The sequence below is a fragment of the Patagioenas fasciata genome, chromosome 13 (genome assembly GCF_037038585.1).
Source record: "Patagioenas fasciata isolate bPatFas1 chromosome 13, bPatFas1.hap1, whole genome shotgun sequence".
Taxonomy (NCBI): domain Eukaryota; kingdom Metazoa; phylum Chordata; class Aves; order Columbiformes; family Columbidae; genus Patagioenas; species Patagioenas fasciata.
In genome coordinates, this window is record NC_092532.1 from 15,670,798 (window position 1) to 15,698,792 (window position 27,995).

At 55.2% G+C, this 27,995-nt stretch overlaps 3 protein-coding genes across 5 annotated transcripts; 1 reads left to right on the top strand and 2 right to left on the bottom strand.

The window, feature by feature from the left end:
- Positions 1-412: 412 nt before the first annotated feature.
- On the top strand, positions 413-11,846 carry MATCAP1 (microtubule associated tyrosine carboxypeptidase 1). The gene is made up of 6 exons (XM_065848539.2): positions 413-864; positions 3,636-3,779; positions 9,129-9,261; positions 9,856-10,161; positions 10,371-10,468; positions 10,930-11,846. The coding sequence occupies exons 1-6, from the start codon at positions 427-429 to the stop codon at positions 11,092-11,094; spliced, it is 1,284 nt and encodes a 427-aa protein (XP_065704611.1). The 5' UTR covers positions 413-426; the 3' UTR covers positions 11,095-11,846.
- A 472-nt stretch (positions 11,847-12,318) lies between these two features.
- Positions 12,319-17,556, bottom strand: TMEM208 (transmembrane protein 208). The gene is made up of 6 exons (XM_065848254.2): positions 17,509-17,556; positions 17,327-17,422; positions 17,177-17,236; positions 16,885-17,021; positions 13,752-13,836; positions 12,319-12,752 (listed from the first exon to the last, which is right to left on the bottom strand). Exons 1-6 carry the CDS (start codon positions 17,512-17,514, stop codon positions 12,615-12,617), a joined length of 522 nt encoding a protein of 173 aa, XP_065704326.1. The 5' UTR covers positions 17,515-17,556; the 3' UTR covers positions 12,319-12,614.
- A 1,060-nt stretch (positions 17,557-18,616) lies between these two features.
- On the bottom strand, positions 18,617-27,839 carry ELMO3 (engulfment and cell motility 3). Of its 3 annotated transcripts, XM_065848586.2 has the most exons (20): positions 27,599-27,839; positions 27,487-27,527; positions 27,296-27,368; positions 27,170-27,220; positions 26,545-26,714; positions 25,594-25,693; positions 25,338-25,489; positions 24,377-24,455; positions 23,676-23,726; positions 23,194-23,316; positions 22,896-23,027; positions 22,528-22,632; positions 21,913-22,021; positions 21,554-21,690; positions 21,299-21,462; positions 21,081-21,193; positions 20,349-20,453; positions 20,135-20,217; positions 19,837-19,917; positions 18,617-19,651 (listed from the first exon to the last, which is right to left on the bottom strand). In XM_065848586.2, exons 1-20 carry the CDS (start codon positions 27,674-27,676, stop codon positions 19,439-19,441), a joined length of 2,160 nt encoding a protein of 719 aa, XP_065704658.1. In that variant the 5' UTR covers positions 27,677-27,839; the 3' UTR covers positions 18,617-19,438. The 3 variants fall into 3 exon arrangements, with proteins under 3 accessions (XP_065704658.1, XP_071670361.1, XP_065704660.1); XM_071814260.1 differs by lacking the exon at positions 22,528-22,632 and having other exon boundaries at positions 27,599-27,754; XM_065848588.2 differs by lacking the exons at positions 22,528-22,632; positions 22,896-23,027; positions 23,194-23,316; ... (7 more) ...; positions 27,487-27,527; positions 27,599-27,839 and having other exon boundaries at positions 21,554-21,646; positions 21,913-22,015.
- Between the last annotated feature and the right edge of the window lie 156 nt (positions 27,840-27,995).

Here is a 27,995-nt window from a genome sequence, read left to right on the forward strand (position 1 = left end):
ACAACCAGGATCAGTGGCACAGCTGGGGTTAGTGATGCATCTGAAGCAGCAATGCAACCAGGGCTGGTAATGGAGCAGGGGCTGGTGATGCAAATGAGATTCGCGATGCAACCGGGGCTGGTGATGTAACTGGGACCGCAGATGCGAGCGCGGCTGGGGATGCAACCGGGGACGCCGACACAGGCCGGGGTGCCCCGAGCCGCCGTTACGGATCGCTCCGCTCCGCCCCCGCCGCTCCGCACCGCCGGCAAGACACGGTCGCCGCGGGGCGGGGCGCAACGCAACCGCCGGAGAAAAGGGCGGGGCTATCCCTAAACGCTCCTCTCCCATTGGCTCTGGCTCGCAGGGCGCGGCACCGATTGGCGGGGGGCGGCGCGTGCCCGGGGCCGGTAGCGCGGGGGTCGCCCCGGCGCAGCGCTGGAGGCCATGGTGCTGGACCCGGGGGCGGCCGGGGCGCTGGGGGCCAGCGCCGCTCCGCGCCTGCCCCACCGCCATGGCCCGCCGCTCTGCTCCTGCCCGTCCCCACCGACACCGGGACCCGCGCCGCGTTGCCCGCGGGGAACCCGGCGCCTGTCGGAAACCGGCGCCGGGATGCGGCGGAGCGAGAGCGCGGGGGGGCGCGGGGGGATGCGCGCCGCCGCCTCCCTGCCCCACATCGCGCGGGGGCGAGGGGGGGACGAGGGCGGCGGCGGGCGGCGGAGCCCCTGCCTGCTCGTGGCGCTACGGCCCCGGAACGTGGAGGCGGAAAGGGAGCGGTTCTTCCGCGCCAGCTTCGCCTACGACCCGCAGTTCGAGTACGCCGAGCCGGTGCCCGCCGCCGTTCTGGATAAGTACGGAGCCGCCTCCGATCGCTTCGTTGCTCAGGTGAGGCGGGGCCGGTGGGTCACGCGCTGCCCGCTCCTGGGTGTGGCCGCCTGCCCGCGCGGGGGACGGGCAGCGGCCGGTGCTGTGATTGATTCCGCTGCCGGTACCGCTGCCTGCTGCGCTCGGGCGAGGGATGCGCGTCAGGGCGGTTCTCGAAAGGATGCCCGGCCTGGGAGGAGGCGGAGCTGGGGGACCTCAGTCCACCCGCTCCCCACCTTCCTCCCAGCCCGTGAGGACAATAACGCTGCGAAAGTGTGGGTGTCGTCACGTGGGACAGTGTCACCGGCTTGGTGTCCCAGGGGTGTACCATGGTGGGACCGTTCCCTGGTCGGGCCAGCCAGGAGCTGGTCCATGTTCCACATGAAGCCCCCTGGCCTATTTTCCATCTCGACTTCTGCTGCTGGGCTACTCTTGCTCCACTCGACATCTTTTGTATTCTGCCTTCAGCGCCCTCACCCTGTTCTTTCTTAAATTCGTTAGTTTCCTGGTCTACTCACAGGATCAGTACGTGGTTGATGTGGGCGATGGTCATACTGGTGCTGGGTGATGCTTCCAGCCTCAGGCTGCCACTTGCTCACAGATGCACAGCGGTGGGTGGGAGCTGGTGCTTGATCAGGGCCACCTTACTGTGATTTTTTTTTGCACCTGTTGCTGTAGAAATAGCAGACGAGGAGCCGAAGTGAGTGGGTGGCAGCATGGGAAATGGACATTAGTCTGAATGTGCTGGTGGTTAAGTCTGGCTTGTTTTCTGGGAGGCCTAAAGGTTGTCTGGTGCGGCAGCATCCTTAACCATCAGCTAATGTGGTCAGTAATTATAATAGTTGGTGTAGGCTGTGCTTAAGGAGTTGGTATTATTTTACTTAACTGTTTCCATCACTCATATGCTACTGCCATATTCCCAACTTGCTCTCTGCCACGGGTAATAGCGATGTGTGGAGGGCAGTGAACAAACAGCACCTGGCTACTTGAACAGGAGGAAACAGTCAGGAGCTGTCTGATGCTCTGCCTGCAAACGAGCCTTTCCTGGGCACAGGCAGAGCCTGGCAGGGCCGGAATGTTCTGACCCTTTGCTCTGGGTTTGGAGCCAGGAGGCCGGTGATTCCCCAAAACCGGTTTGCTCCTCAGGTTGAGCATCCCGCCTCTGGCAAGAGCATCCTTTGTGCCACAGGGACCCTTTTAGCTGTGTCTGAGGCAGCAGATGAAAAACTCACAATAAATTCAGATGTGCACGCCAGAGGCGTCTCTTCCTAGTTGGGAGCTTCCATATGGTATTTCAAATAACAGCTTCTTCGCCAACTTACTGTTCTTTGAATGTTTACTTATTCTTGCATTACTTCCTATATCTCTGCATGAATTATTATCCAGATGATTCAGGCTCTTTCTGTAAACAGCTTTTTGAGCAGTTAGTCATTTCCAGTGCATGCCGTACCTCTGCCCCAGATAAACTGGTGCCAGCAATGCTGTTGCAGGGGAGACTGTCTGACCTCTGGAAGGACCTTGCTGGCTTTTCAATGTTTTCTTTCCACATTTAAGTGTGTGTCATTCTCCGAATAATGCGCTAGAATGAGTTGTTCAGAGCTGTTTCCCCACTTGCTTTCTCCTTTGGCACAGTTGGCTTACAATATAGTAAAAAATGAATAATTGAGATGATTTTTTTTCTGTGCATTATTTTGAATGAATGAAATTAAGTGTTCGCAAGCAGTGTGAATCATCTCATCCTGGATCCTAAAACCGTTTGCAAGTGTTGAGTGCTTCTGCCAGTGTTTCCTAGCTCTTCAGTGACAGTGCGATGGGATGGAATTTGTGTCACTGTTCGTTTTCTTGTGCCCTGCAGTAACCTCCTTCCAGTCTCTTTTGTTTTGTGAAACTTTTTCCTTGCCAACTAACTATTAACGATAAACTGGTTTTATTTTAAAAGCATGCATTAATCATGGAGATATTTTGCTAAGCCAGCATCCTTGGACAAGAGCAGAGAAACCAACACGAGCTCCCCACTTCCAGTTTGCTGCTCCACCAGCTGCTCTCCACATGCTTGGGGGCTTTTTAAATTTTTTTTAGTATAAAATTAACTAAAGGATTCTTCTAGCCCTATGGAGGCTCATCACACTGATCATGTCCCCTATTTGTTAAGGGAACATCTTGCGGAGCTGGGGCTGGAGGATTTGTTATCCCTCTGCATATGGTGGGTGCATGATTTCAGGCTGCTCGGGGATGCTCAGCAGCCTCTCAGGAAACTGAACTTGGTATCTTAGGAATTTCGCTCGCCGGGACATGTGCTGGAGGTCATCAGGGAGCGTGTCCTTTGCTCATCCCACTCCTGGGCACCAGCTGTGCTGGGTTTTTCTTGGCTCAGTGCTTTAGGTCCCCTGGGAGGAGAGAGCAAGTGGCTGAGCAGAGGTGAGAGGAAGAAATGGTCCATTTTCTGCCCCTGTCAGCAGGAGGTACCTTGTGGCACTGCAAAAACGATCCTGATTGTTCAGCAAACAAAACAAAAAACCCAAACAAAACAAACAAACAAACAAAGACAGCGAAAAACCTCCCAAAAAACAACAACACAAAAAACCCGCGCAGCTTCTCCTGGGAAGACACGGTGCGTTACATATCCATCTGTCCTGGTGGCCACCTCCAGCTGGCTCAGTCCCCTTGTTCTTTTAAATATCACAAAACCATGTCTTGCTTTACCAGTGATTATGTCTGCTGGGTTTTCTTTGAGGATGTGTTTGTAAGTGGGAAGGGTGTCAGCACTCGTGTTTCTTTTCTGCGTGCAACAGGCGATCCGGATCATTCGTACCGTCCTGGAGAAGTACGGGACCTACGAGAGCTTCGAAGTCGCCACGGGCGGGAGGCTGCTGAGCAAGTGCCAGATCTGGTCTGTGATCCGAAAGTACATGCAGAAGGAAGGCTGCGTGGGAGAGGTAATCCATGTCCTTGTTTTATCTCTTGTAAAATACAGCTGCAAAATATTTATTTTCTGATAAAAAGGACTCAGATAAGAACTGTTTTGGGTACAAATAAGAAACTTTACTACTCTGCGCCATGGTCTCCTTTCATCTCTGGTTTGGCTGTGCTTGCTGTGTCCCAGCGTTAGGATGTGAGTGCTGGTTCCTCACCAATTTCCCTTGTGTTTTTTCAGTGTATATCTCCTTTTTATGCTTGAGAGAAAGAGAAGAGCTGCTGCTTGTCCATGTGGTCATACAGGGAGCCTTTTGCTGTGTACATATTCAGTTCCTGCTGTTAGCCATGGTATGGCAGATGTCTCCAACAGCTGCCTGTGCTCATATGTCCAAAGGCAAAGTGGAGGGCAGAGATTTGCTGCTGTCCCGTGGGATGTGCCGGGTTATGGCGCTTTGAAACTCCAAGCTCTGGTTTTAAGGCTGGGAAATATGTGGTTAAGCTACGATGACAGCAATGGGGGATGGAGGTGGGGGGAGCTCATAATCTCTTAATCTTAATCCCTCTGTGCCCCGAACAGCACCTGGTGTGGGATGTCCCACACCTTTGGTTAAGGGGATTTTTTTTTCCTCTTCATGCCAGCAATGTGTGGGCAAAACGCTTCTACCATCCTGGGTGCAAGCGGTGAGAAAGATTTCTGGACCTGGCTTTGGGATTTTTGGCTCACGGGGCTGGCTCCGGCTGTGGGCTGCAGAGCAGGTGGCCACGCAGCGCTGGGGGAGCTTCCTCGCTGCTGCCTCTTGGCAAGACGATTTTTCTTAGCTCTGATTTTTCACCTCCATCCCCAAACAGGGATATTCACAAGCATTTTCCTGAAGCATCAGCTTGCTCAGTGGTACCCAGCAGATTTTGTGCCTGCAGGAGCAACCGGTTCCCTCAGATCCTGCCTGGGCAGGCGACGTTCCTGCTTTGGTTTGCCATGATCCCTCCCAAGGGAGTCCCTAGGATGTGGATTTGGCACTTTGCTCCTCCTAAGCCTTTGCTTGGGTCAGAAAGGATCTCTGCAGAGCTCTTGCTATAATTTAGCTTCCTTTTAGTACCCAGAACCAGTCCCAATACCCAGTGGAGCAGCTGGCCCATCACACTTACAGGCACACACTTAGGGCTTGCTGGTTGTGGTCTATCTCTTGATTTTTTATTAATTCATTAAATTCAATTATTTTTCTCTTCTCTGTTAATCTAAACCGGAATTGAGCTCTGGCTGGGCAGAAAGCCATCTTTTTTCTTACATATTGGCATACAACTGGCTTTCTTCCAGCCCTGGGCAGTTTTTCCCCTTTGCTCAAGGGAACGCAGGGTTCAGCAATTATGTTTACACATCCGAGTGTGAGATACATAGCTCTTTTAGATAAAACTTTTGATAAGCGCTTTTAAAAGCATTTGTTTGTTTGTTGCCACCTGCTACAATGATGTCAGCAAAGCTTGTTCCACGTACAGGACAAAAAACATGCTGAAACTTCTGCATTGCTGATAATACAACAACAACCTGTTGGGGAAGTGGGTGGTTTCAGACGTGTGTCTCTCTGCCTGCGCCTGTATCTGCAATTCCTGACTTTCACCCGCTGTGCCCTGTCTGTGCTGCTGTGCCGTTTGTTTCCCTGTTATGTATTAATTGTGATGGCTTTCCTAAAACAAACAAGCAAGCAAGCAAACAAAAAAAGATTAAAAAAGGAAGAAACTGTGCCGCAGAGGGTCGTGTTAGCCAGGAGACCGACGCGTCGACGTGGCAGCCGCCTGTGCTGCCCGCGGGCAGCGTGGCCAGGCCGGTGGCGGTGGCTGCAGGCAGCTGCCCTTTGTCCCCAGCACCCATCCGCAAAGGCAGGATCCCGCTTCCCGGCACCGCGGGCGGCGCGCTTGTGGGTAAGTGTTTGCACTATAATTAACTTTGCGTCTTGAAAAGCTGCTTTGTTGCGGTCTGAGCTGAAGATCCTGAAGCTTTTGCGCTTTTTCTTCTGGCTCAGGACCGAGGTGACGCTGCCGGAGCTCAGAGGTCTCCGTACGGATTTTGGCGAGCTCCCAGCTTGCAGCAAAGAAACTCTCAGTCCTGTTGGTAAGTACTGTATGGAAATCCCTGGGGTTGTGAAATGTTGTTAGCCTAAACAGTGCTAGCTGGCATCTCCTGGGATCCCATCGGTGGTGCCTCTCCACCCTGGAGCTGCTCGGTGCTTTCTTGGCGTGCAAGGTCCTGAGCAGACAGACCGGGAGCTGGGGAGAGGCAGGAGCCCCTGCCCCGGTGGTGCCAGCAGTCATCCCTTGGTTCCTGGCGCTCTTTCTCCGTCCTTGCATCCACAAAAGCTGAACAGAAGCTTCATGGACCACAAGGATGTGCTGGGGATACTGCTTAGAAGGAGAAAATTTCTCTCCAGGCTGTGGTGTCTTTCCAAGTCATGGTGCGTTTCTGCCTGCAATACTCCTGCCTTTAATTTGCCTACCTGACCATGAACCATTGCAAACCTCATGTGGCAGGTTGTACCACTTGCTGATGCTTCTTTGTCCCGAATCTGCTTCCTAATTGTTTCGTTTGATGCCATGGAGCTCTTGTACAGGGAAAAATAATTTCTACTCCATATAATTGAGTTGAGTGTTGCTGTTACTGTGTTGCCTTTACCTTCTCTTCACTATGAGAGAGGGGAAGAAATCAACAGAGCTCCATCTGACTCGAATTCTTCCTCTGAAGGTTCTGGGTTGTTCCTGCTTGGAGTTTTCCATCATTCTTGAAAACGCAGACTGGTCATTTCAGCTGTGCCCTCCCCTCCGTATTCAGTGTTCCAGCTTATTGCAAACTGATTTTTTCCATGTCCTTGAGCCTTTCTCCAAACGCCATATGCCAGACAATGCTTTGATCTTCAGCTCTTGCTGCCTTACCTACAAAGGGCTTGTGCAATAGCCCGTTTCAGTGCCAAGCATCACGTCCTCTGCATCCTTGGCTGCCTCTTATTTTCCAGCTGTTTGCTGCATTTGTGTTTTCTCATCCTGCCCATGGTGATATCACATAGGAAAAAAATAAAAGGAAAGAATTTGGGTTTGGACTGTTCAGTCTGCCTTCTGTTCAGGCATGATGGTGAAGATTGAGGGACTGCCTTTGCACAATTTGGCTGGACTTGTTCGATGCTCACAGTGAACTGTGTGAGTGGATCATTCATGCTGTGGCTTCATCCCTCTCTGGACAGGAATGCCAACCCAGGTTTCAGCCCCCCTGCCTTGGGCAGGGACACCTCCCACTACAGCAGGTTGCTCAGAGCCCCGTCCAGCCCAGCCTTGAACACTCCCAGGGATGGGGCATCCACGGCTTCTCTGGGCAGCCTGTGCCAGGGCCTCACCACCCTCATGGGGAAGAATTTCTTCCTTGTATCTAATCCAAATCTCCCCTCTTCCAGTTTAAAGCCATTACCCCTTGTTCTATCACTACATGCCCTGGTAAAAAGTCCCTCTCCAGCTTTCTTGTAGGTCCCCTTTAGGTACTGTTATAAGGTCTCCCCAGAGCCTCCTCCAGGCTGAACACCACCAACTCTCTCAGCCTGTCTGCTACGAAGCAGAGGTGCTCCAGCCCTCTGATCACCTTCTTGCCCCTCCCCTGGCCCCTCTCCAACAGGTTCCTGTCCTTCTTGTGCTGAGGACCCCAGAGCTGGATCCAGGACGACAGGGGGGTCTCACCAGAGTGGAGCAGAGGGGCAGAATCACCTCCCTCAGCCTGCTGGCCACGCTCCTTTGGATGCAGCCCAGGGCACAGTTGGTTTTCTGGGCTGCAAGCCCGCATTGCTGGGTTGTGTTGAGCTTCTCATCAACCTTTTCCTCAGGGCTCCTCTCAATCCGTTCTCTGCTCAGCTTGTATTTGTGCTTGGGATTGCCCTAACCCATGTGTAGGACCTTGCTTGAAACTAACTCTAAAGCATAAAATCAGTTTTAGTCTGGATCAGTTTCCTGCCTCAGTTTGTCCCAGGTCACCATGTCCATGGCTGGACATGGCAGAGGGCAGCAAAACTGCAACTGTTATTTATTTTGATTTGCTTAGGAGAGATGTACACAAGTCAGAAGTGAACTGGCAAGTCTTTTCTCGGAGTTACAGGGATTCTCTTTCACACTGGTATGTTTTAATCCAGGTAAGTAACTGCGCTGGCAGTGTTTCTATGCTGTTCACTTGCCTAGTTGTAGATTCTGCTCTGTTGTATTGCACTTGTGGCTTTAAGAAACAGCTTTGCACGATAATAAATCCGTGTTAAAGCAAACTTGTTCAGTCTCCTCTCCTTTTTTAAAAAAGAAGAATTGCTGCGTAGTAATGTGTGTGCAAGTTTTCATCCTGAAAACTGCCAGCTGTGAAATAATAGATGGGGTTTAGTGTTAATATGTACACGGGGGAAGGGTTTTGAGTTAAAATTGGTATGTGCCTGAAGGTCCCAAGCATTGCTGTGGCTGAACCTTGGATGCGAGAGCTCCCGGGGATGCAGCAGAGCCACGTGTTTCCTGCAGCGATGCTGCGACTCCAAGTCGCTACAGGTCTGAAGTTGGATGGTCAGAAAATGCTGCTTGGCTGGCACGTTAATTCGCGTTAATGTAGAGCAGCTGTCTTGGCTCCAGCACTTGCAATAGCCACATTGCCCAAAATAGATGTTTTTTTCCTGTATGAAGATGTTATCCGGTCCTGCGCATGCATTGCCCATCCCTGTTGTGAATCATGGCCAGTATGCGAGGGTGAGTTGGCACAGATCCATCCTTGCTGCTCTTGTTTTGGAGCCTTGAAAGGGAGAATCCACAGGTGAGTCCATGAAAATGGAGTGAGAACGTTGGTTCCCTTGTGGGATGTTTATTGGGGGGTCTAGAGGTTGGACCCGTAACGAAGTGGGTGCTGTTGTTTGTTTACAGTGGGGCTGATTTGATGACAGAAATTACTGCGCTATCACACGCTAGTGGGGATGCAGGAGTGGGACCAGGCAGGTCTCCAGAGGATGCCCGTCATGTGTGGCCATAAAATCATGGGGAGACCATTGGAAAGAGCTGGTAGAGAATAGGGAGATGCTGGAGCCATGGTGCCCGCTCAGGTTTGCTGGCTGTAAAAAGGTTATTTTATCCCCCTCATGGAATCATCCGTTTCCTCTCAGTCCCCTCTCAGCACTGGCAGTGCCCTCCTGCCTGCTCCTGCTGCCTGTGCTTTCTCTGGCGATCTGCAGCACAGGGTGGTGATGGTGCCACCCACAGACTCCGTGGCTTTCTCTGACCGTCCACCACCATCTCAGCCTCTACTCAGAGCCAAGGCCTCATGGATCACTTCCTCCCGCAGCAGTGCTGATGCCATTTCCCTCCTTTTCCCTTGGCAGGTGGTGGTGCAGCTCACTGACGACCTCCTGTCCCAGGCGGTGATGATGGTGGAGGACAGCCGGCCAACACTGGCCATCAACCTGGCCGGAGCCCGGCAGCACTGGCTGGAGGGGATGCTACGCCATGAGATAGGTCAGCAGGGCAAGGAGGCATCGCGGAGGGTGCTCCTGGGCAGGTTTGGGAAGGGGCTGAGGCTGCCTGGATCCCTCTCTGCAGGTGGGGCAGGAGGTGTTGGGCAGCCAGCCATGTGCCTGGGCACTAGAGCAAGCAGATGTCAGAATCATAGGATAATTTTGGGTGGAAGAGGCCCTCAAGATGATCGTGTCCAACTGTTAACCTAACTCTTTCATTGAACCACGTCCCTAAGAACCTCATCTATGTGTCTTTTAAAGACCTCCAAGGAGGTTGTAGCATGGAGGGTGTTGGTCTCTTCTCCCAGGTAACAAGCGATAGGACGAAAGGAAACGACCTCAAGTTGCACCAGGGGAGGTTTAGATTGGATATTGGGAAAAATTTCATCCTAGAAAGGGCTGTCAGGCACTGGAACAGGCTGCCCAGGGAAGTGGTGGAGTCACCATACCCCATGGCAGCATCTCGAGCTGAGGCTGGAGCTGGCACCCATGGGTGCTGGGTCTCAGCCCCAACCGCAGCGACACAGGGAGGGGTGAGGTTCGAGCTTTTTGGAGGTTGCAGCTGACAGCGCTCGCTCCCGTCCCCCCTCCCCAGGCACCCACTACATCCGGGGGGTGAACAACACCCGCCAGCCCTGGCACAGCTCTGAGGGCCGCAAGCAGTACAGCCTGAAGCCCGCCAACCCCACCGAGGAAGGCTTGGCCAGCCTGCACAGCGTCCTCTTCCGCAAGCAGCCCTTCCTCTGGCGGGCAGCCCTGCTCTACTACACCATCGAGCGCGCCAGCCGCCTCTCCTTCTCTGCCCTCTTCCAGGACCTGGAGCAGTACGTCCAGGACGCCGGTGTGCGGTGGGAATACTGTGTGCGGGCGAAGCGTGGCCAGACCGACACCTCGCAGCCAGGTACCACTCGGGGAGGGAAGAGACGTCGAGTTTTGGAAGGGATTGTTTTTCTTTTTTTAAAAGAAAAAACAGTCCTGGCCATGGCACCAGCAACACCTGAGCCCTGGCGCACTCACGTCACCCCAGTCCAGCACCAGCGCCTTGGTTATTGTGGTGGGCAGACGTGGGTGAGCTGGGCTCACACTCCCCATCCTCTCCCACTCTTCCAGGCTGTTTCAGTAAGGACCAGGTCTACCTGGACGGGATTCTCCGCATCCTGCGCCATCGGCAGACCATTGACTTCCCACTGCTGGCTGCACTTGGAAAGGTAAGGGCTGGGGGAAGGTGGATGAGCCCTGCCCCATCCCAAAACTCATGTGGGCTCCCTTGGTCCCACTTTTTCCCAAAAAACCAAGCCCTTGGCTGGCTGCCTGTCTGCTCTCTGCATGTCCCTGCACTCAGAGGCCTCGGTGCAGCAGGGAAAGGGTGTGCTGGGTGCAATGCGAGGAGGGACGGGACAATCCTGCCTCCCCTGTGGGAGACCCATGAGGGGAGGCATAATCCAGTGGGTTTGGTTCTGCTGGGCCTTGGCCACACCAGTCCTGCCACCACTGCCACAGAAAAATGACTGAAAACACAAATCCTTGCAAATCCTCCGTGAGTGGCTCTGCCTGCACCTCCCCGCAGGCAGGAGCAGGGTTTGGGCAGGGGGTGGGTGGGCTCCAGGGTGGGCCAAACCCCCCATTTCTGGATGGGGATGCTGATCCCTGTCTCACTGCTGCCCATCAGGTCTCCTATGAAGATGTGAATCGGCTGAAGAAATTTGGGGTCCTGGAGAAGACACGCATCCCGCATTTTATGCAGGACCTGGAGCGATACATGAAGCAGCTGGACCACATCGTCACCACCAACGGCCTAAACGAGGAGGAGCTGGAGCAGCTGCTGCCTGACTGAGGGGCATCCCCGCACCCCAAAACCAGTGCCCCGAGGCTGTAACTGGTGGCATTTATTGGGTATTTATTGGGGCTGGAGCCTGGAGGAGGGCAGAGCGTGGGCCTCCCGCCCCGTGCCCGCTGTGCATGTACCATGTGTAGGGTAGCGTGGCCGAGAGGGCCGGGCTGGTTAGTGTTGATGTGTGTCCCCCGTACCGTCCCGTGCATTTTGGGGACTGCTGTGCAGCTCCACATGGCTTTGGGGAGCTGGAGAAGAGGGTTCGGAGGGAGCGAGGGCAGAGCGGGGGAGATGCACTGGTCCCCCAGAGGTGCGGAAGGCTGGGCTGGGGGGTTTGCAGTTTTGGGGGGATGTCCTTAGGGTGCCATGGGGTGCTCCCAGCAGAGTGGGGAAGGACTTCAATTCCCCAGCTCCCAATCTCTGCTTTCCCCCCCTCCTCAATATCTGCCCACAATTAACCATTGCTCTGCACCCTAACTATGGCTGCTCTGCCCAGCTCTGACACACAGGAGGATGCAGCGTGGGGAGGGGGCTTGATGTTAGGAAAAAGTGTGTAATAAAAGTGATGTAATGGAAACAACGTGTGGGCAAAAGGTTGTGGATAGCGTCAGAAGCCATGCTAGCACCACTAACACCGACTGAGTGGAGCTGCATGGCTCCGAGCTGGTGCGTCAGGAGCAGGAAGGGGTCACCAGAGTGTGTAAAACAACACGCTGGGCAGGGACAACATTAATAAATCAAAGTAGGTAAAAGTAGCAGCTGCCCTGAGCTGCTCCTGGTCTCTGACACGTGGTCTCTACAGCAGTCATGGCACTCCAGCTGTGAGAGGTGATTTAAAAGAAAAACGGAAAAAAAAAAAAGGCACAATTTAGTTCTGGCTTCTTTTAGCTGTTGCCTTTCATCCCACTGCGCTCCTGCAGAGGTAACACAGGCCAATTTGTGGCTCCAGAGAGCCCAGGCTCAACTCCAACAGCTCTGAGGTTGGCTGCCAGCCCTATTCTCAGCCACCCCAGCTGCCACGCACTCCCCATCTTGCAGGGCAGCTGCAGCCCCTCAGCTGGGGGCAGATGCTGCGGCAGGCAGGGCAGCACAGAGCAGCTTGGGAAGGGATGAGACAACTTGTCTTGGGGGATTTTGCTTCCCTCTGGTCCAGGTCTCCAAGAACATGCTGGTATTTCTAACAGCTCCACTCTGCAAGCAGCCCTGCACAAACACACTGCAGCATGGTCAGACTCTGCTCTTTAATGTACTATTTCCCCCAACCTCAAACGTGATACAGTGCTGCTTTAAAAAGGTTATTTACACACATCCCAGCATCACCCTCCTCATCATCCCAAAGAGCAAGGCCTTGACTGGCGCCAAGAACCAACCAAGGAAAGTCTCTTGCGGCCTTCGTAGCGGAATGGCAGCAATGAGAGGGTAACAGAGCTACTGTGATAGTTTGGGGTTGGTTTCAGTTGCATCCCTGATGAAATAACAGCATGGAGATGAGACACAGCGTTAATCTATCTCCTCAGCCAGGGCTAGAAGCGCTTCATCTGGCGGCGTTCCTGTCGGCGTTGCTTCTTCTCATTTGGTTCTTGACTGGCGGGCGAAGACTCAGCTGTAAACCAGGGCCCCAGGATGTTCACCCACAGGAGGTAAAGCGCGCGCCCCGGAGCCTGCGAAACACACGTGGCACAGACTCGGTCACTTTGGGGACAGCTCTGGCAGGGGTGGTGCTACCAAGGGAGCCAAGGGAGCTGCAATATCTCTACAGGCTGGATTAGGGGCATCACAGGCTGCACGGAAATCAAAGGCAGTGGCAGGCATCCAAAATAAATGTCCTGATTTCATATGGATTAGGAACATTCATATGTATACAGCATGCAGGCTTCATCTATAGAAATCCCAGCATCAGGTCTGAATTACCCAGAAAGCTCCAACTGCCCAGACATCCTGCCTCTCCCTCCTTCAGAAAACACACCCACATTTCTGAATTTTAAAAAATAACAAGTGATCCAGATGGTCTCCAGGGGCCAGTCAGAGCCCAGGCTGCCCTCTGGCTGGTGAGCTAGAAAGAACTTGAGAGGAAGGACTCAAATGAGAGAACTTTGTAGGCTTCCAACATCACCTTTTATACATTTGTGGGATATACTCGAAGAAACTGTGGGATTTTTTAACTAACTGGAGATTTTTTTTGTCCTCCTGCAAAAAGCAGTTTTAGGTGGAGCCACATGACAAATATCTCATGAGTAGAAAGCCTGGTGTGTTCAGGAGAAATCAAAGCCCATAGTGTTTGATCTACCAAGCAGCAGAGTGTCCAGCAGTTCCCAGCCCTGGTTTGTGCTGGTAAATGACTGAGAAAACCAAACACAGTCTGTTTGCCGCAGTCACAAAAAGGCTCCACACACAAAGATGGCTTTGATGTGCCTCAAGTTTCTCATTGCCCTTTCACAGGACCAGAAAGGCCAAGGCCAGCCTACTTTTTGTGTGGTTGACTCAAAGGGATCAGGACTTCTTTCCCTGTAAGGCCTCATTTTTAAAAAGATTTGACAGGGAGATTAAAAAAAATATCAGAAAACGGTTTTGGCCTGAAACACGATGCTATGAAATGAAATAGATAAATGATGTCCTTAGTACTGAACACAGGGACAACAAAGAAAACTGCAGGGGCTTACCAAGAGCCAGAAGTACCAGACGTAGAGCGAGAAGCAGCTCAGCACTTGGACCATGGCTGTCAGCAGGATCACATCCTTGAGATGCCTGAGGGAAGAAAAGCGAAACATTAATGTTCCATTCCAGCCCCTGCTAAACACACCAGCTCTTCTGCCAACACAGCCCATCCGCAGCACCTCCAGGGAGCCCCCCAGCCCAACTCAGGGACTGTCCCTGCAGCTGCGCTTTGCCACGCAAAAGATTTGGAAGACTCAGAGCAGTAAACAGAAAAAATAAATCAATCTGCTGAGTTAAAGAGCCAGGCTCCCTCTGTAAAGGACACTGAGAAAGCTGAGGAATGCCGGGGGATGGAAATCTGGAGCAACACCAACACCCAGGCAGCCTGTGCCAGCACCCACTGATGCGACACATCTCACAGCACGAAGTCTGTACTTCATAAGGCTCACGGGGATCTTCCTGTGCCACTGCACCAGCTGACAGACACACACAGTCACCAAACGGCTGGGGTGCCACAAGGACAAGCACACCCAGAGAGCTCCCCCTCCCCTCCTGATTATCCAACTGTGGGATCTTCCACACCAGCCTGAGGCAGAGCCGAGAGCGACTATGGACAGGGACAAGCTGCCCAAACCTCAACCAGCCCCCTTGGGCGGGACCAAACACCCAGGAGACATAAATAGCTGTTGGTTTGGCAACACAAGCCATGGGGAGTGCCACGATGGGTTAGAAAACCACCAGCTCCTTCACTCCCATTAAATTGTCAGCTGCTGGAATAAGAAACATTCAAGTCACATCCGAGAATGTGGTAGAGAAAAGAGAGGCAGAGGGAGTGGTGATGAAACAGCTTAAGGGTAATGAAAGAGCTTGTCTCATTCTGGGCAGCACTGCACTAAACAAAGTGACCAGAAACAACTGGTTCAGGCTGGAAACACCACCATCAACTCAACACACCACACCATCTTCCACTAACAGCCAAGGTTCAGAAATCTCATGCATCACCAAGGGGTGACAGCAGAGCTCCCACCGAACCCAGCGCTCCCAGGGATCAGCAAGACTGGTTTTCCTCAGCCCCAAAGCACCACACAGCATCTGGTTCGGCTACAGACAGCACGAGGGAAATGCCGTCAGATTCGTGGCTGTCCAGAAGCAGCTCCACAACAGCCTGCGCTAACTGACCTGTGGCACAGTCAGCTGAGTGAGAGAAAAACATCCACTGCTTTCTGAAAGGAATTGGTAGCCTGGAGTGGCTTCCTGGTCCCCGAAGTGGCAATTTAGAGGCTTCACCTGATAAACTGATGCTGAGCAGTCAGCGGGAGGAGCACTGAGTGTTCGTTAACACTTTGCACTCACATACAAATGGCGTTAAACTAATGAGACTCTCAGGGTCACTGAGGGCTCTGCACAGGCTCAGGTACAAAGGTCCAGAGTAAGGATGGGAATTGCAGCTGTACAGGTTTTGCTTTTACAGCTCTGCCTTCATGCTGTATTGTGTTTCATGCAGCCCTTGCCTCAGACAAGCATCAGTTAATTGTAATGTGTCATAAAACTTACACCAAGGGTGTATCACTCGGGCAGAAAAGCCTCGGAGCCCCGGTACCAAGGGAAGTTCTCTGTCTACAGGCAGGACTACAGCCGTGCTACAGCTGCACCTGACACCTTTCCACAGGTCAGCGGGATCCCTGTGCCATCTCCTGTCAGTCCCTGCCCCTGACAGCACCATCCCGCACGTACATGGGGCAGTCATCGGGGTACTCACTCTGCTTCGGTGCACTACACACTTCCCACAGCTAAGAGGATACCCCAGACAACATTAAACTTCAGTATTTTCCTTATTCCACTGTCCCGTGTTGTGTTTCACAAGAAAGGAGTCCAAAATATTTTCTATCCCCCCCCAGTTCTACTCAGGAGAGCCAGAACAGTGGAAAACAGGAGAAAAATGCTTGGCTGACCCGCAGGAAAAAGAAGTCACTATAGGATGAAGAACACTAGAAATAACTAATAACTTCCTCTCTGGCTGCAGTCAGAAAATTTACTACTCTACTAACAAATGCCCAAGAGCTCATCCTGTGCAGAGACAGCAGGTTCTGTGACGTACAAGTCACTCTGCCAGCTGATAACATCCCCTGGCATCTGCTGGCTGCAGAGATAAGACTTACGTGAAGAAAAATAAGAATATATATACCCATACATGGCACTTTCAGCATCAGAACACTTGACGTGATGCAGAGGCCCTACTGACTTTCTTCAAAAGCCTGGCAGCAAGTGAAAGATTGGGTCAAACCATAAATTTTAAGCCAAAGACCCCTGGTACCTTGCTGAGCACATGCTGTGGAACCCCAGCAAAGGCTGGGCCAACAGATGGAGGCTGAGGGCAGGGAGGACAGACAGCAAAGCCTGATGTGTTCAAGACTGCCAGGAAGTTTTCTGTAACTAGTGTTTTCCAATGGTGAGCCCCAGAAATAAATGCTGTTTCAGTACCGTTGCCTCCTTATTTTATTTAACAGCGCTTTGCAAGAATTACTGTTGTTTGTTCCCTGACCGAGGAACCACCACCGGCACCACCAGAAACACTGGACAGGCAAACACTTGGCACTGTCTGCAGACAGACACCAGGAATGCAGAAACAGAGGAGGCAAAAAAACCTGAGGAAGTGAAAGGAACCACCTCAGACAGAGGGGAGGATTTTTAGTGTGTGGAACAGTCCAAGGCAGTTTGCAGCCAGGATGGGGTGGCTGGCAGCACATGCCCTTCTGCTCTGCCAAGAGCTGCCTGCACTTGAAAAGAAAATATAAATTCCTCTGTTCCCAAAGCATGCACAGTGTCAGCGCTGTCTCTTCACTAACGTGCTCCACTGAACCATGTGGAATCTCCTACCCGTGCACCCCAGCCCTAGGGACAGTGACTGTTCCACGGTGACAGACCCATGTGGCAGCTCGCGACTAGTGTGCACCGGGCTGAGCATGCAGATAACAAGGACACTTTAGGTACGTTCTTTGAAAAAACAGCAACAGGCTTCCAGCTCCCCTCATGCCCTCACCAGTGGGCGAGCAAAGGTGGGAGCTGTGGCCCGGCTCTGCGTGCACGCTCAGGCAGCAGGTCCTGCTCACCTGGACTCGTGCAGGTGTGGACACTCACTCTGCCATCCCCTGCTCCATATTCAGGTCAATTCCCCCGTCGGCAAGGCTGCCATCGTCTGTGAAAGACGGCTTTGCCATGGAGTTCATGGTCCGGTAGCTGGTGCCGTAGACCACCAAGCTGAAGACGAACGCCAGCTGCAACAAGGAAAGAGCTGCCAGTCGCAAACGCCCCGACAGCCGGGCAGAGCGGCGGGGCCCTGCTGGGCTCGCCTGTCGCAGCAACCGGGAAAGGCCCCGGGTTCCCGCCGGCCAGGCCCACAGCCGGTGCCCGCAGCGGGCCGGGCGCTCACCCACGTCCAGGCGGAGGCGGCGGGGTAGAAGATCACCAGGTTCACCACGGCGTAGACAGCCTGCGGAGAGAGCACGGCACGGCTGTCAGCCCTGCTCGGGGGACGTCCCGCCCCGCCGGGACCTCCCCGAGCCCTCCCGGCTGCACTCACGGAGGCCCCCAGGATGATGCGGAGGTAGAAGCGCAGTGTCTCCCGGTTCTCCTCGAAGATCTGCTTCTTGCCTTTGGTGCCCGCCTTCCCCTTGGGCTGCGGATCCAAGAAAGGCGGTCAGCAGAGCCAAGAGGAGCGGCCAGCGGCCCTGCCCGCCCCGCGCCCCCGGCCCCGCCACTCACCGCCATGGCCGCGCCGGCTCCGCGCTCCGCTTCCGGCGCACACCGGAAGTGGCCGGACGGAAGAGGCAATGACGGAAGGGCGGGGCCTACCTGAGGAGGGGGCGGGTCTGGGCGGGAGTTCCGCGGTTCCGCTTCCCGGGGTCCCCGTGGTCCGCGTCCTCCTGGGTGCCCTACCCGGGCCTGGGTGTCTCCCCAGCCCCCTTCCCCGTCTTCTCCGCCCGGGGGTCCCCGCCGGTCCCCAGGGAACCCAGGAGATTTGTGCAGTTTCCAGCCCCAGAGGATCCCGAGCCCCTTGCCCAGCCCAGGGGCTCTGGGGGCAGCTGTTCGACCCTCCCTTCTGAGTCCCGCTGCCCTGCAGCAGCCCAGCGCTTCTGGTGCCCTTTGTGGCTATGAAGGATGAGAGGAAACGGCCTCAAGTTGTGCCAGGGAAGGTTCAGATTGGATATCAGGAAAAATATCTTACAGGAAAGGGTTGTCAGGCATTGGAACAGGCTGCCCAGGCCAGTGGTGGAGTCGCAATCCCTGGAGGGGTTTAAAAGACACGTAGATGAGGTTCTTAGGGACATGGGTTAGTGCCAGTGTTAACAGTTGGACTTGATCTTGAGGGTCTCTTCCAGCCACAGTGATTCTATGATTCTAAGTGCCTGACCCAACACCAAGCCACATCGCTCTTAACTCCCTCAGCAGCTCCGTTGGCTCCTGGTGGTTCAGAGGATGTGATAAGAGCTGGGGCTGCAGAGCCTGGCCCCGTACGGCAGCAGCTCCACAGCAACCACCTGTCCCAGCCTCATCTCTCTGTGTCACAGCCTTTGTCTGGCCAGGACACTGCTCTCCAAGCTCCAAGCCCAAGAGGCACTGGCCCAGTTGCAGGAGCTGAGCCTGTCCAGCTTGCCACTGGGGCCACCTGCAGCACTCTGAACCCTTCCCAGGCTGGAAACAGCCTCAGCTGCAGCCCCACAGCCACCGTCCTCGGAGGGGACTTGACTTCACACCTGCTCAACAGCAGGAACTAAACCTTCCTGCTGGCTCTCCTGGCTCCTTCACACTCTGTGCTGAAGCTCCCACCCACATTGGCCCCTTCCCCAAACGTTTGGAAAGGAGACAGCCCTGAGTTCCCCACAAGTGTTTATTGTCCCTGTGGGTAGGAGGCAGAGGCACGGTTGGAGCCCTGACAACCTGCAGCTGCAGATTTTACTGCAGTCCCCCAGGAGAAGCTGTCAGCACGCGGGGGTGTGGGGCAGCGGGTGGGGGCTGGGCAGGAGGTAGCTTGTGGTGCAGTAGTGCAGCAGTAGTGCTTGAAGTGTGCAAGTACCTGCCTGGGATGGGGGAAGGCACCAGGACTGGCACAACCAGCCCCTGCCCAGCTGAAATGGTGCTGGGAGAGGCGGCTTGTACCCTAAACACCCCAGTTCCCAAAGCGGGGGCACACGCGGGGAGCACAGGGCTCAGCACAAAAACCCTTCAGTGCAGGAGAGGTCTGGCTGGGCTGGCACAGTGTGCTCTAGAGATGCTGTCTGCTCACCAAACTGAGCAGAAAGGGTATTTCATCCTTTTTCTAAACCCCTTCTTGTCCAGAAAGGATTCCCTACGCTGGCAGGGAGAGTCGTACCAGGCAAGTACAGATTCGTACCTGTGTAGTGCTCCCTACACCTTTATTCCTGCCCCTATTCTTGCCCTCCCTGCCCAAAGCCTGGCTGCAGGGGGTGGCAGCACCACCACGGAGGGATCACCCCCCTCAAAGAGAAGCTGAAAGCTCTGTGGATCATCCCCAGGCTCCTGCAGGAGGGCAGGATATGGGCAGGGGTGGCAGCTTGTCCCAGGTTGTGCAAGGCACAGGCAGCACCTGAGCTCATCCCTTTGGGCAGGAGATGGAGGACAGAGCCTGGAGGAAGGGGTTTGATTTTGGGGGGGACAGAGCACAGGGAGGAACTCACTGCTCTGTGTGGCTGAAGTCATAGCAGAAGTTCAAGTTGCTGGGGGGCTTTGGGACGGGAGGGGGGGTGTCGGGGATGTTGATGTTCTCCAGATCCAGGAGCCGCAGCTTGAGCTCCATGGACAGCAGGACATCAAGGTCTGTCTGCATTCGCTCGCTTGTCATCTCCTTGCCCAGGAGCACGTTCAGCCCATCCGTCCAGAGGCAGAACTGGAGAGACAGAACACAGGCGTCTCAGCCACCAGCGCTGGTCAGCCTGAGAGCCCCCCTGTCCCACGCTGTGGCTCCCACCACGGGGACATACACACACACATGTGACTCCCTCCCCTGCCTGATGTCCCTTGGCCAGGACACTCAGCCACCATGTGCCTCCCCAGCCAGTCCTTGGGGCTCACCTCATAGCGGGTGGGGGCAACGAAGTTGAGGCAGTATTCTTCCACATCATACACGAGGGAGAAGGCCAGCTCCAGGACGTCCTGCAGGGACAGCACAGCGGGCAGCTGGCTGCTCAGCCAGACTCTTCCCAGCCTGGCGGGTTTCTGAGCAGGAGCTGCCTGTTCCCCCTCTGCGCCCCACAAGACCCAAGAGGTCTCCAGTCTCAAACCACATCAAAAACCTGCCACAGTCCATGAAACCACCACCCACCACCACAAACCACCACCAGCTGTGCAGAGTGGGGTGGGAGGTGCTGACCTTGTTCTGCTTCCCGGAGCTCTTCTCCTTGGTGTGTGGACACTCCTTTCCTACCAGCAGCATCTTCATGTCCGCCACAGGAACTGGCGCAAGTCGAGGAGCCATGAGCACCCACTCTCTTCTCCTCTCCCCCAGGTCCCTGGCACTCAGAGCCCGAGTGTGGCAGAGTGTTCCTCCCTCCTTCCCATCCCTCTTCTTTCTCCCCATCACCTACTTTTTTCCAGCAGGCTCTCAATGGGGACAGAGTGCACCCCCTCCTCCACATCCCCGTAGTGCAGCACCTTGTGGTTGGGTGACAGGCGGCAGTACCAGAGCTTGTCTGCGGCAGAAGGGCCAGCGGGAGATGATCAGCGTTGCCCTGCTGATGTCCCCTTCCCTGGGTGGATGGAGCTTCTCCCACACCAGCACACACCCCACTTGCTCCCACCCCATGAGGGAGCCCACACCAGCCACAAATGCTACTCCTCACAGTCTCATTGTGACTTCTCTAGTGGAGGGGACATCTTTCTTATAAAGAAGGGCTGAGAGAGCTGGGTCTGTTCAGCCTCGACAAGAGCAGGCTGAGAGCAGATCTTATCAATGCTGATAAATATCTCAAGGTTGGGTGTCAGAAAGGTGGACCAGACTCTTTTCAGTGGTGCCCAATGATAGGATGAGGGGCAATGGGCACAGACTGAAACACAGGAGGTTCCATCTAAACATGAGGAGAAACTTATTTACTTTGAGGTGCCAGAGCCCTGAGATAGGCTGCCCAGAGAGGTTGTGGAGTCTCGTCTGGAGACATTCAAAACCCACCTGGACATGATCCTGTGTGATCTGCTCTGGTGAACCTGCTTTAGCGGATGGGTTGGACTGGATGATCTCCAGAGGTCCCTTCCAACCCCAAGCAGACTGTGATTCTGTGATTCTATGAGGACAAGGCTCTGTCACCCTACTGGGCACTCACCCTGCCTGCGGCGGCTGCTGATCTTGCGGAACAAGGTGCCCTCGCAGAGGTGCAGCAGGCGCTGTTGGCGGATCAGCTCCAGGAGCTCCGGCTTCAGCCTCTCGCGCAGCTCCCTGGGGTGAGAGCCAGCAGAAGAGGAGCTCAACCACTTCGGTGGGTGCTTGCCGACCTCCCCCGGCCCCACGGTGTCCCCTGCTACAGCCCCAGAGCCCACTCACAGCACGGGTACAGCCAGTGTCTCCTCCTGGTGCAGTCGCTCTGTCTGCCGCAGCTTCAGGATCTCGCTGTAGTTCAGCGTGTTCACCCGGATCTTGAATAGCTCCAGGGAGGTGGGCTTGAGGGACAGGGTCCTGGTGATCTGCTCCCGCACCACCTGCAGCACCTGCAGGGCACAGGACACCACCCCCACTCGGTGACATTCCCCAGAGCCCTTGAATTCATGCACAGCCCACTGGCCGAGCATCCCCTTGCACCTTGTCAAAGTCCTCCTGGGTAGCGCGCATCTCCTTCCAGGTCTTGTTCACCAGCTGGATGCAGATGCAGAAGAGCTCTTCAAAGAAATGATCCTGCCCGAAGAACATAGGGTAAAAGGCCTGAGCCGTCTCCGAGCCTGCAGTGAGAAGGACAGATGATGCCAGACTCCCCATTTTTTCCAGAGGGTTTCAGTGTCCAGGAGAACCAGGACATTTCCCAGCCCTCCCTCCCTTCCCCTGCTGTTGGCCATGCCAGAGCCTGGTGGCCCCATGGCCGCAGCCCTGGCAGCTTGTCCCCAGCTCCTGCCAGCCAGCGGGCAGCAGGGCAGGGAGAGGGAGAAGCTGGAGCCCAGACATACACGGCTCTCCGATGTGCAGGATCTCGCAGAGGATCAGGGTGAGCTGGATGCTGCTTCGAGCGAAGGGACATTCGTGTTTGTCTTCCCGGCTGCTGTTCTCGAGGACAAACTGGAGGAGAGGGCCAGTGCATCACGTTACATGGGCCGTGGATGCAAAGTATGTGCAAATGGTGGGGCTCAGACATGTCACACTCCTCTTGAACTTGAGGTGTCCACCCAGGTTAAGCCATCTCTCACAAAAGCAGTCAGCTTTCCCCAGAAAGCAGCCCCAGCGTCCTTCCCCTGCCTCAATGCGGGAGCTGATCCCAGGCACGGCACGGGGAGCGTGGCTCATGCTCTGCAGCCACTGGCTGGTTTTGCATACATTTTCCTGATCTGTCCAGATCTGCTCAACCCTAGAAACCAAGCTGTGGGCAAAATACTAAAAATTATGGGGACCCTTCAGTGCCACCAGCCTCAAATGGCTGCTCCTACCCCCAGGAAGGACTTGGCTCCATCTGAAACAGTGCAACAGTAGGACACCTGCCCAAAAGGTGAGTTTGGCCAAGGACAGGTCACAAGGAAAGGAAAAGAAGGTGGAGATCCACCAGCACATCTCTGGGAGGGGGCACGCACCCTGCTGTAGGCACTGGGGGTGTGCCTGGAGAAATACACCATGTTGTCGAGGGCAAGGAGTCCCGGTGGGGCACGACGGAAGTCCTCTGCTGGGTTGCTGTTGTTCTAGGAGGACACAAAACGATGCAATTCAGCAACCGCTCCTTTCTTCTCTGAGCAGCACAGTCCTCCTGACTCACCCATGGGGTTTTTGCCTTTTGAGTCCCAGCAGCTCCACAGCACCCACTGCTTAGCAGTGCTGAGGGAGCAGAAGGGAGGTTCCTCCCGGTGGCCCATCACATCAAAAGGACACCAGGCTTAGGGGAGCCACCAGAAGGTGCTGCCAAGGCTGGTGACAGAACCAGCGTGGGGCTGGGGAGGGGACGCACCGTGAAGCCCAGCTTGCGGAACTCCTTGGCGCACAGGGATCGCCGTCGCTCGGTGCTGAAGTTGCTGGCAGAGACCTCACTCTCTGACTCAAAGGCGGTTTGGCGCAGAGAATGGAGGAGCTCCCGCTGCTCCTGGAGGGAGAGCAGAGAAGGGATGCTGGTGAGCCCCACACAAGCAGGTTCTCCCAGTACAAACCAACAATTAAATCAAATGTTCACCCAAAGGCAAACCTTCACCTGCTTCTACACCCAGAGGTGGAAGACAGCAGGGCCAGGCTTGTCAGGAGAGCACTCCAACCTGTGAGTAGGGATCCATGGAGCTTCTCATGCGGCGCTCGCACAGGTTGAGGCTGACAGACTGCAGCACGTACAGGTAATGGGCCATCTCATCCCCCAGTGGCTCAGAGGTGTGGATGATGTTCTGCGGGAGATCATGAGCGAGCAGGTTCCCCCCAGGCTGCTGCTCCTGGTTCCTCCAAGTCCAGGGTGAAGCAGCCAAAGCTGGGCAGGTCCTGCTGCTTGAAGGGGCTTTAGGGAGCCAGCAGCTCCCCTCGAGGCTGGGCGAGTGCTGGGTGCGCTGAACCGCAGGCAGCCAGGGGAGCAACACTAGGCACATGGGTGCCAGAGCAGCAGCACCCACAGGAGGCATCAAGAAGGGGGTGTGGGGCACACAGGCAATGCGGCCAAGCACAGTCTCCAAGGGCTGAGGGGACAGGGGCTGGGGAGGAAGGACAGAGGATGAAGTGCAGAACAGACTGTTGCACAACCCTAGCTCCTCACCTTGTGGATAAACTGCCTGATGTTCTTCTCCCTCAGGTAGTCCATCATGTCCTAGGAAGGGGGGAGGCTGTGAGACGTTCCCCAGCTCAGCACACCACCATTCCCCAGAAAAAGCCAGTGTTCTCTCTGCAGACCCGCTTCCCTGCTATGCCTGGCTTTGGGCCACAGGCAGAGTGGGGACAGAAAGGAACCAGCAGTCTGGAACCACCAGTCACTTCTGACACCGATGAGCTGGAGACCTGTCCCCAGCTTCCACTGCCCTGGCAGCCAGGACCAGACCAGCCCATCCCAAAGGGGCACAGACAAGATCCTGCCCCACCAGACTGCCAGGACAGGTTGTGTCAGTCAAAGAGAAGAATCAGAGTGAGGACACTGACTTCAAACATCTGCAGCCACCTCTCACAGCCCCACCACCCAGACAGCACAAATGCTACTGTGGAGGACACAGCTGCCCAAGACCCCATCATTGGGCTCCAGCTGTGATGGCCCAGATGTGCCAGCCACTGGGGCTGGGCCATCTTGGTTACTGTGCCACCACCAGCCATGACACTTCTGTCATTTGAGATCTTGCAATCCCCCAAAACTACTCCAAAGGGTGTGAGACAGCAGAGTGTCTCTGTGACAGGGACACCGCGGTGCTCAGATCTGCAATGCCACCACCCTGCCGTCACCCTGCCCGTGGGCAGCAAGCGGCCCCTTACCCGCCGCTCCGCGTCGGTGGCAGCCAGCAGCAGCGCAATGAGCAGGGCCATCGCCTTCAGCTGCAGCTGGGCATTTGTCCTGCAGAAGGAGGAGGAGTAAGATGGGCACAGTCCCCAGCTCTGAGGATGGTCTTGCCTCCCCAAGCAGAGTCGTCTCCCCACTTCACTGCATGGAGCTGGGGAACCCAGAGAGGCCAGAGCCAGGAGTGAACAGCTGCTGCCAGCAGCACCAAGTGTGGGTGCTCCCTGCAACTGTGACCACAAAGCACCCACAAATGAATCAGATATTGCTCTGCACACACCCCTGGGTGCAGCATTTTGGAGACAGAGGACAACCCAGGGTGAGGAGCAGCCTCCTGTCTGGCAGGAGCCCTGGGCACAAGCCTCTCCATTTTCTAAGGAAGAAAACCTCCAGACTGAAGAAATGCAGAGGTATGAGGAAGAAGAGGGAATGAAGAACCCACCTTAGCCGAGGAACTTAACGAACTCTGTTTGGTCGGTACAGCACCACCACCCCAAGTTGCAGGGAACTGACTACGGCTCCTAAATACACCAGGGAATGGGAAGGAATGGCTACTGCCAGAAAAAGGGCTGGTCAGCTAGAGAACAAAAATATATGGACAAAACTGGCATGAATGAATCCATGAAGGAATCTGACCTGGAGATGGAGTGGTTTCCAACCCCTGGCATTGGGGACAAGACAGGCTGATCTCCCACAAGTTATTTAGGAAGGGACAACACAGTGTTGTGCCAGGGATAGTCATAAAATCATAGAATGTCCTGAGTTGGAAGGGACCCACAAGGATGATAGAGTCCAACTCCTGTCCCTGCATATGACAGCCCCAAAATTTGCACCATGTGTCTGAGGGTGTAGTCAGCAAAACCCAGAGAAATCCCTTCCACCACCTCATCCCCACCAGCCTTGGGATGGGGTGAATGGTGCTCTGGGCTCCCCACTTACACCTGCAGGTGGGTGAGCAGACGATCCAGCGTCACTTCTTTTTTCACTAGCTCAAAGAGGAGGCGACTGGTGGGCACCATGTTCTCCAAGATAGACAAGGAGAGCTGCTGGACAGATGCATCCACCGCATTCATATTCACGTAACTCACTATCTACGAGACACAAAACCATCTGTTGACAGGAGGCCGAGCCTGGATGACGAGGACAACAAGGACTCCCAAGGGCACAGGCTGTGGAGCCTGCAGGAGGCACTTACCTTCCTGATGAAGGCTGCGCTAAGAGTCTCCCAGGAAACAAAATCATGCTCCATCAGCTCCATGAAGGCCTTCAGGGTGTGAGCAAGCATTTCCCCTGTCCTGGGGGAACAGATGAGCAAACACAGTGAGGATGGGTCCAGATACCTCACAGTCACCACCAGAAGATGGGGGTACAGCTGCATATTGGTGGGTAAGTTAGAAACAGAGAATCAGAGAGCAGTGAGCAGGAAAAGAAAGGGAAGAGAAAGTGTCAGGTAAGAAATTGGACCCTCGCTTACTCATCCCAGGAAGCTGAGGCAGGAGAAGTTCAACAGCATCTGGAAAGCTGTGTTACTACGGTACAAAGATCACTGCAGACAAGCCCTCAGAAAAGCAAAGCCACTCCAAATCCCTCCCCCTACTTCCAAGAAACTGTGCTGTGCTGCCTGGTTTTAGGTTCCACATCCTCTGTGAGGCAGGAGCTTGGAGGAGATGCACAATCACATTCTGACAGAGTCAAGCATATGCTAGTATTTGGCAACCTGGGTTTTCTTGAGCTGCCTGCAGATCTCTCACAGCTAAACACTGCAGGGCAGACACGTTATTTGGGGAGGCAGGAACAAGCAGCAGCAGAGGCTGGCATCATCACAGGAGGTTTCCTGGCAGCAACACCCATGGGGCAGCAGATGACCCAGCCAGCAAAGGGCTGCGAGGTTCAAGTCCGGGCACGCTTGTGAGCAGTCAGGAGCACAGAGCCCTGGGGACCTTCCCTGGCTGCCAGCCTGTGGGGACATGTACCTGCAGGTAAGGAACCTGCAGAGCCATGCATCCTGCTGCCAGTGCAGCACAGGGATCAACACGTCAGGAACGCGAACAGAGTCCACTCCAACACCCAGCTTAGAGCTCATGCAGCATTAGCAAGGGAGAAGAAAAGTCAAGAATCACAAGGAAAGTCCTCTCCTGGTACTCACGCATTCCCTTCTTCCACAATATAGAAGATTTGTTTCAAGCCATTCCTGTTGATGAATTCCTGAGCAAAGGTAACGTCTTGGGAGAGGCTTGCAAGCTTCTTCAGCGAGTCAGTCTTCACATCTGAGTTGTTGCTCTGGATCCCACTGTACAACCTCTCTGCTTCTTGATCCTACCAGGAAGGAAAGAATGAAGCAAAAGCAGCTCATCGAAAGACAGCAAAAAGCTTGGAAGTAGAGGCTGGAAGAGCTTAAGCACAAGTTTTGGAAGGAGGCTCAGGCTAGAGCAGCCCCAGTGAGGAGCTGGACAGAGAGACAGAGCCACCAGAGCCGAGAGCAGGAGGAACTGAGGGAGGAGGTGAAGCTGGAACAATGCTCAGAACACTTGATGAGTTGGCCCATGTGTCCAAAGATGATTTAGTTTCTCTTCAAACTTCCCCAAGCTGTGCTGAGGGAGAATGAAGGCTGAGACGAGTCTGCTGGGTCTGAGGCCAGAGGAGCCGTCAGGAGCTAGAAGTGGCTGAGGAAGGCAGCGGCACAGGGCTCGGAGCACCACATTGCCCGTCACAGGGGGACATCCCACCAGAGCATGCAGCAGAGGAGGAGACGGGGACGCAGAGGGATGTACCGGAGAGGTGGTCAGCCGTAAAATGCTCCCATTCTTAATCTCCCTGCGGTTCTGTAAGCAGAAAGGAACTGCTCAGCTGGGGAGCACTGTGCCGGGGGGCTGGGGAGAGCTCGGGGGGCACCTCACCGACTCGGTGATGTAGGTCTGCCGCCCGTCCGTGTACTGCAGGGCGTAGCGCTCGGCATTGGGCAGGCTCCACCTGCGGCGACAGGGGCTGGTCACAGCACCGTATGGCTAGTGCTGGTCACCACCGGGCCAGCAGTGGCCCGGTCACGGGCTGTCACAATCAGGCGGTGGGCAACGGGTGCAGTACTCACGCATCGCAGACGTCCTTGAGCACCGAGGCGAGCGGCTTGGTCTGCGAGCAAGAGAGCGGCCATGAGCTGGGGCGAGGGGTGCGGGGAGGGGTTTGGGGGTGCCGGGTGGTACCTGATGGAGCTCGATGAGCTGTGGGATGGCTCCCACCATCTGGATGGCAATCTTCACCACGTCCTTGGGCGGCGGCATGGCTCCCGCGACGGCACCGCCACCGCCGCTTAGCACGGCTCCCCGCCCCGCCGCAGTTCCGGGTCGCTGCCGCCGCTTCCCCGCCTCCCGGGGAGCCCTGCCGCTGGCCCCAAGGCCCAGCCGCTGCCACCACCACCGGACTCGATGGCAGTGCCGGACCCAGCCCCAAGCAGGCCCGGCCCGGCCCCCTCACCTGAGCTGACGCAGGTTTGGCAGGACCCACCTCCGCGGCAAGGACGGGGCCTCGCACCAGGAAAGGGCCTGGCCCTGGGGGCATGGCCGGCACCCCACGTTTCAGAGACACCCAGTCCCTCCGGGC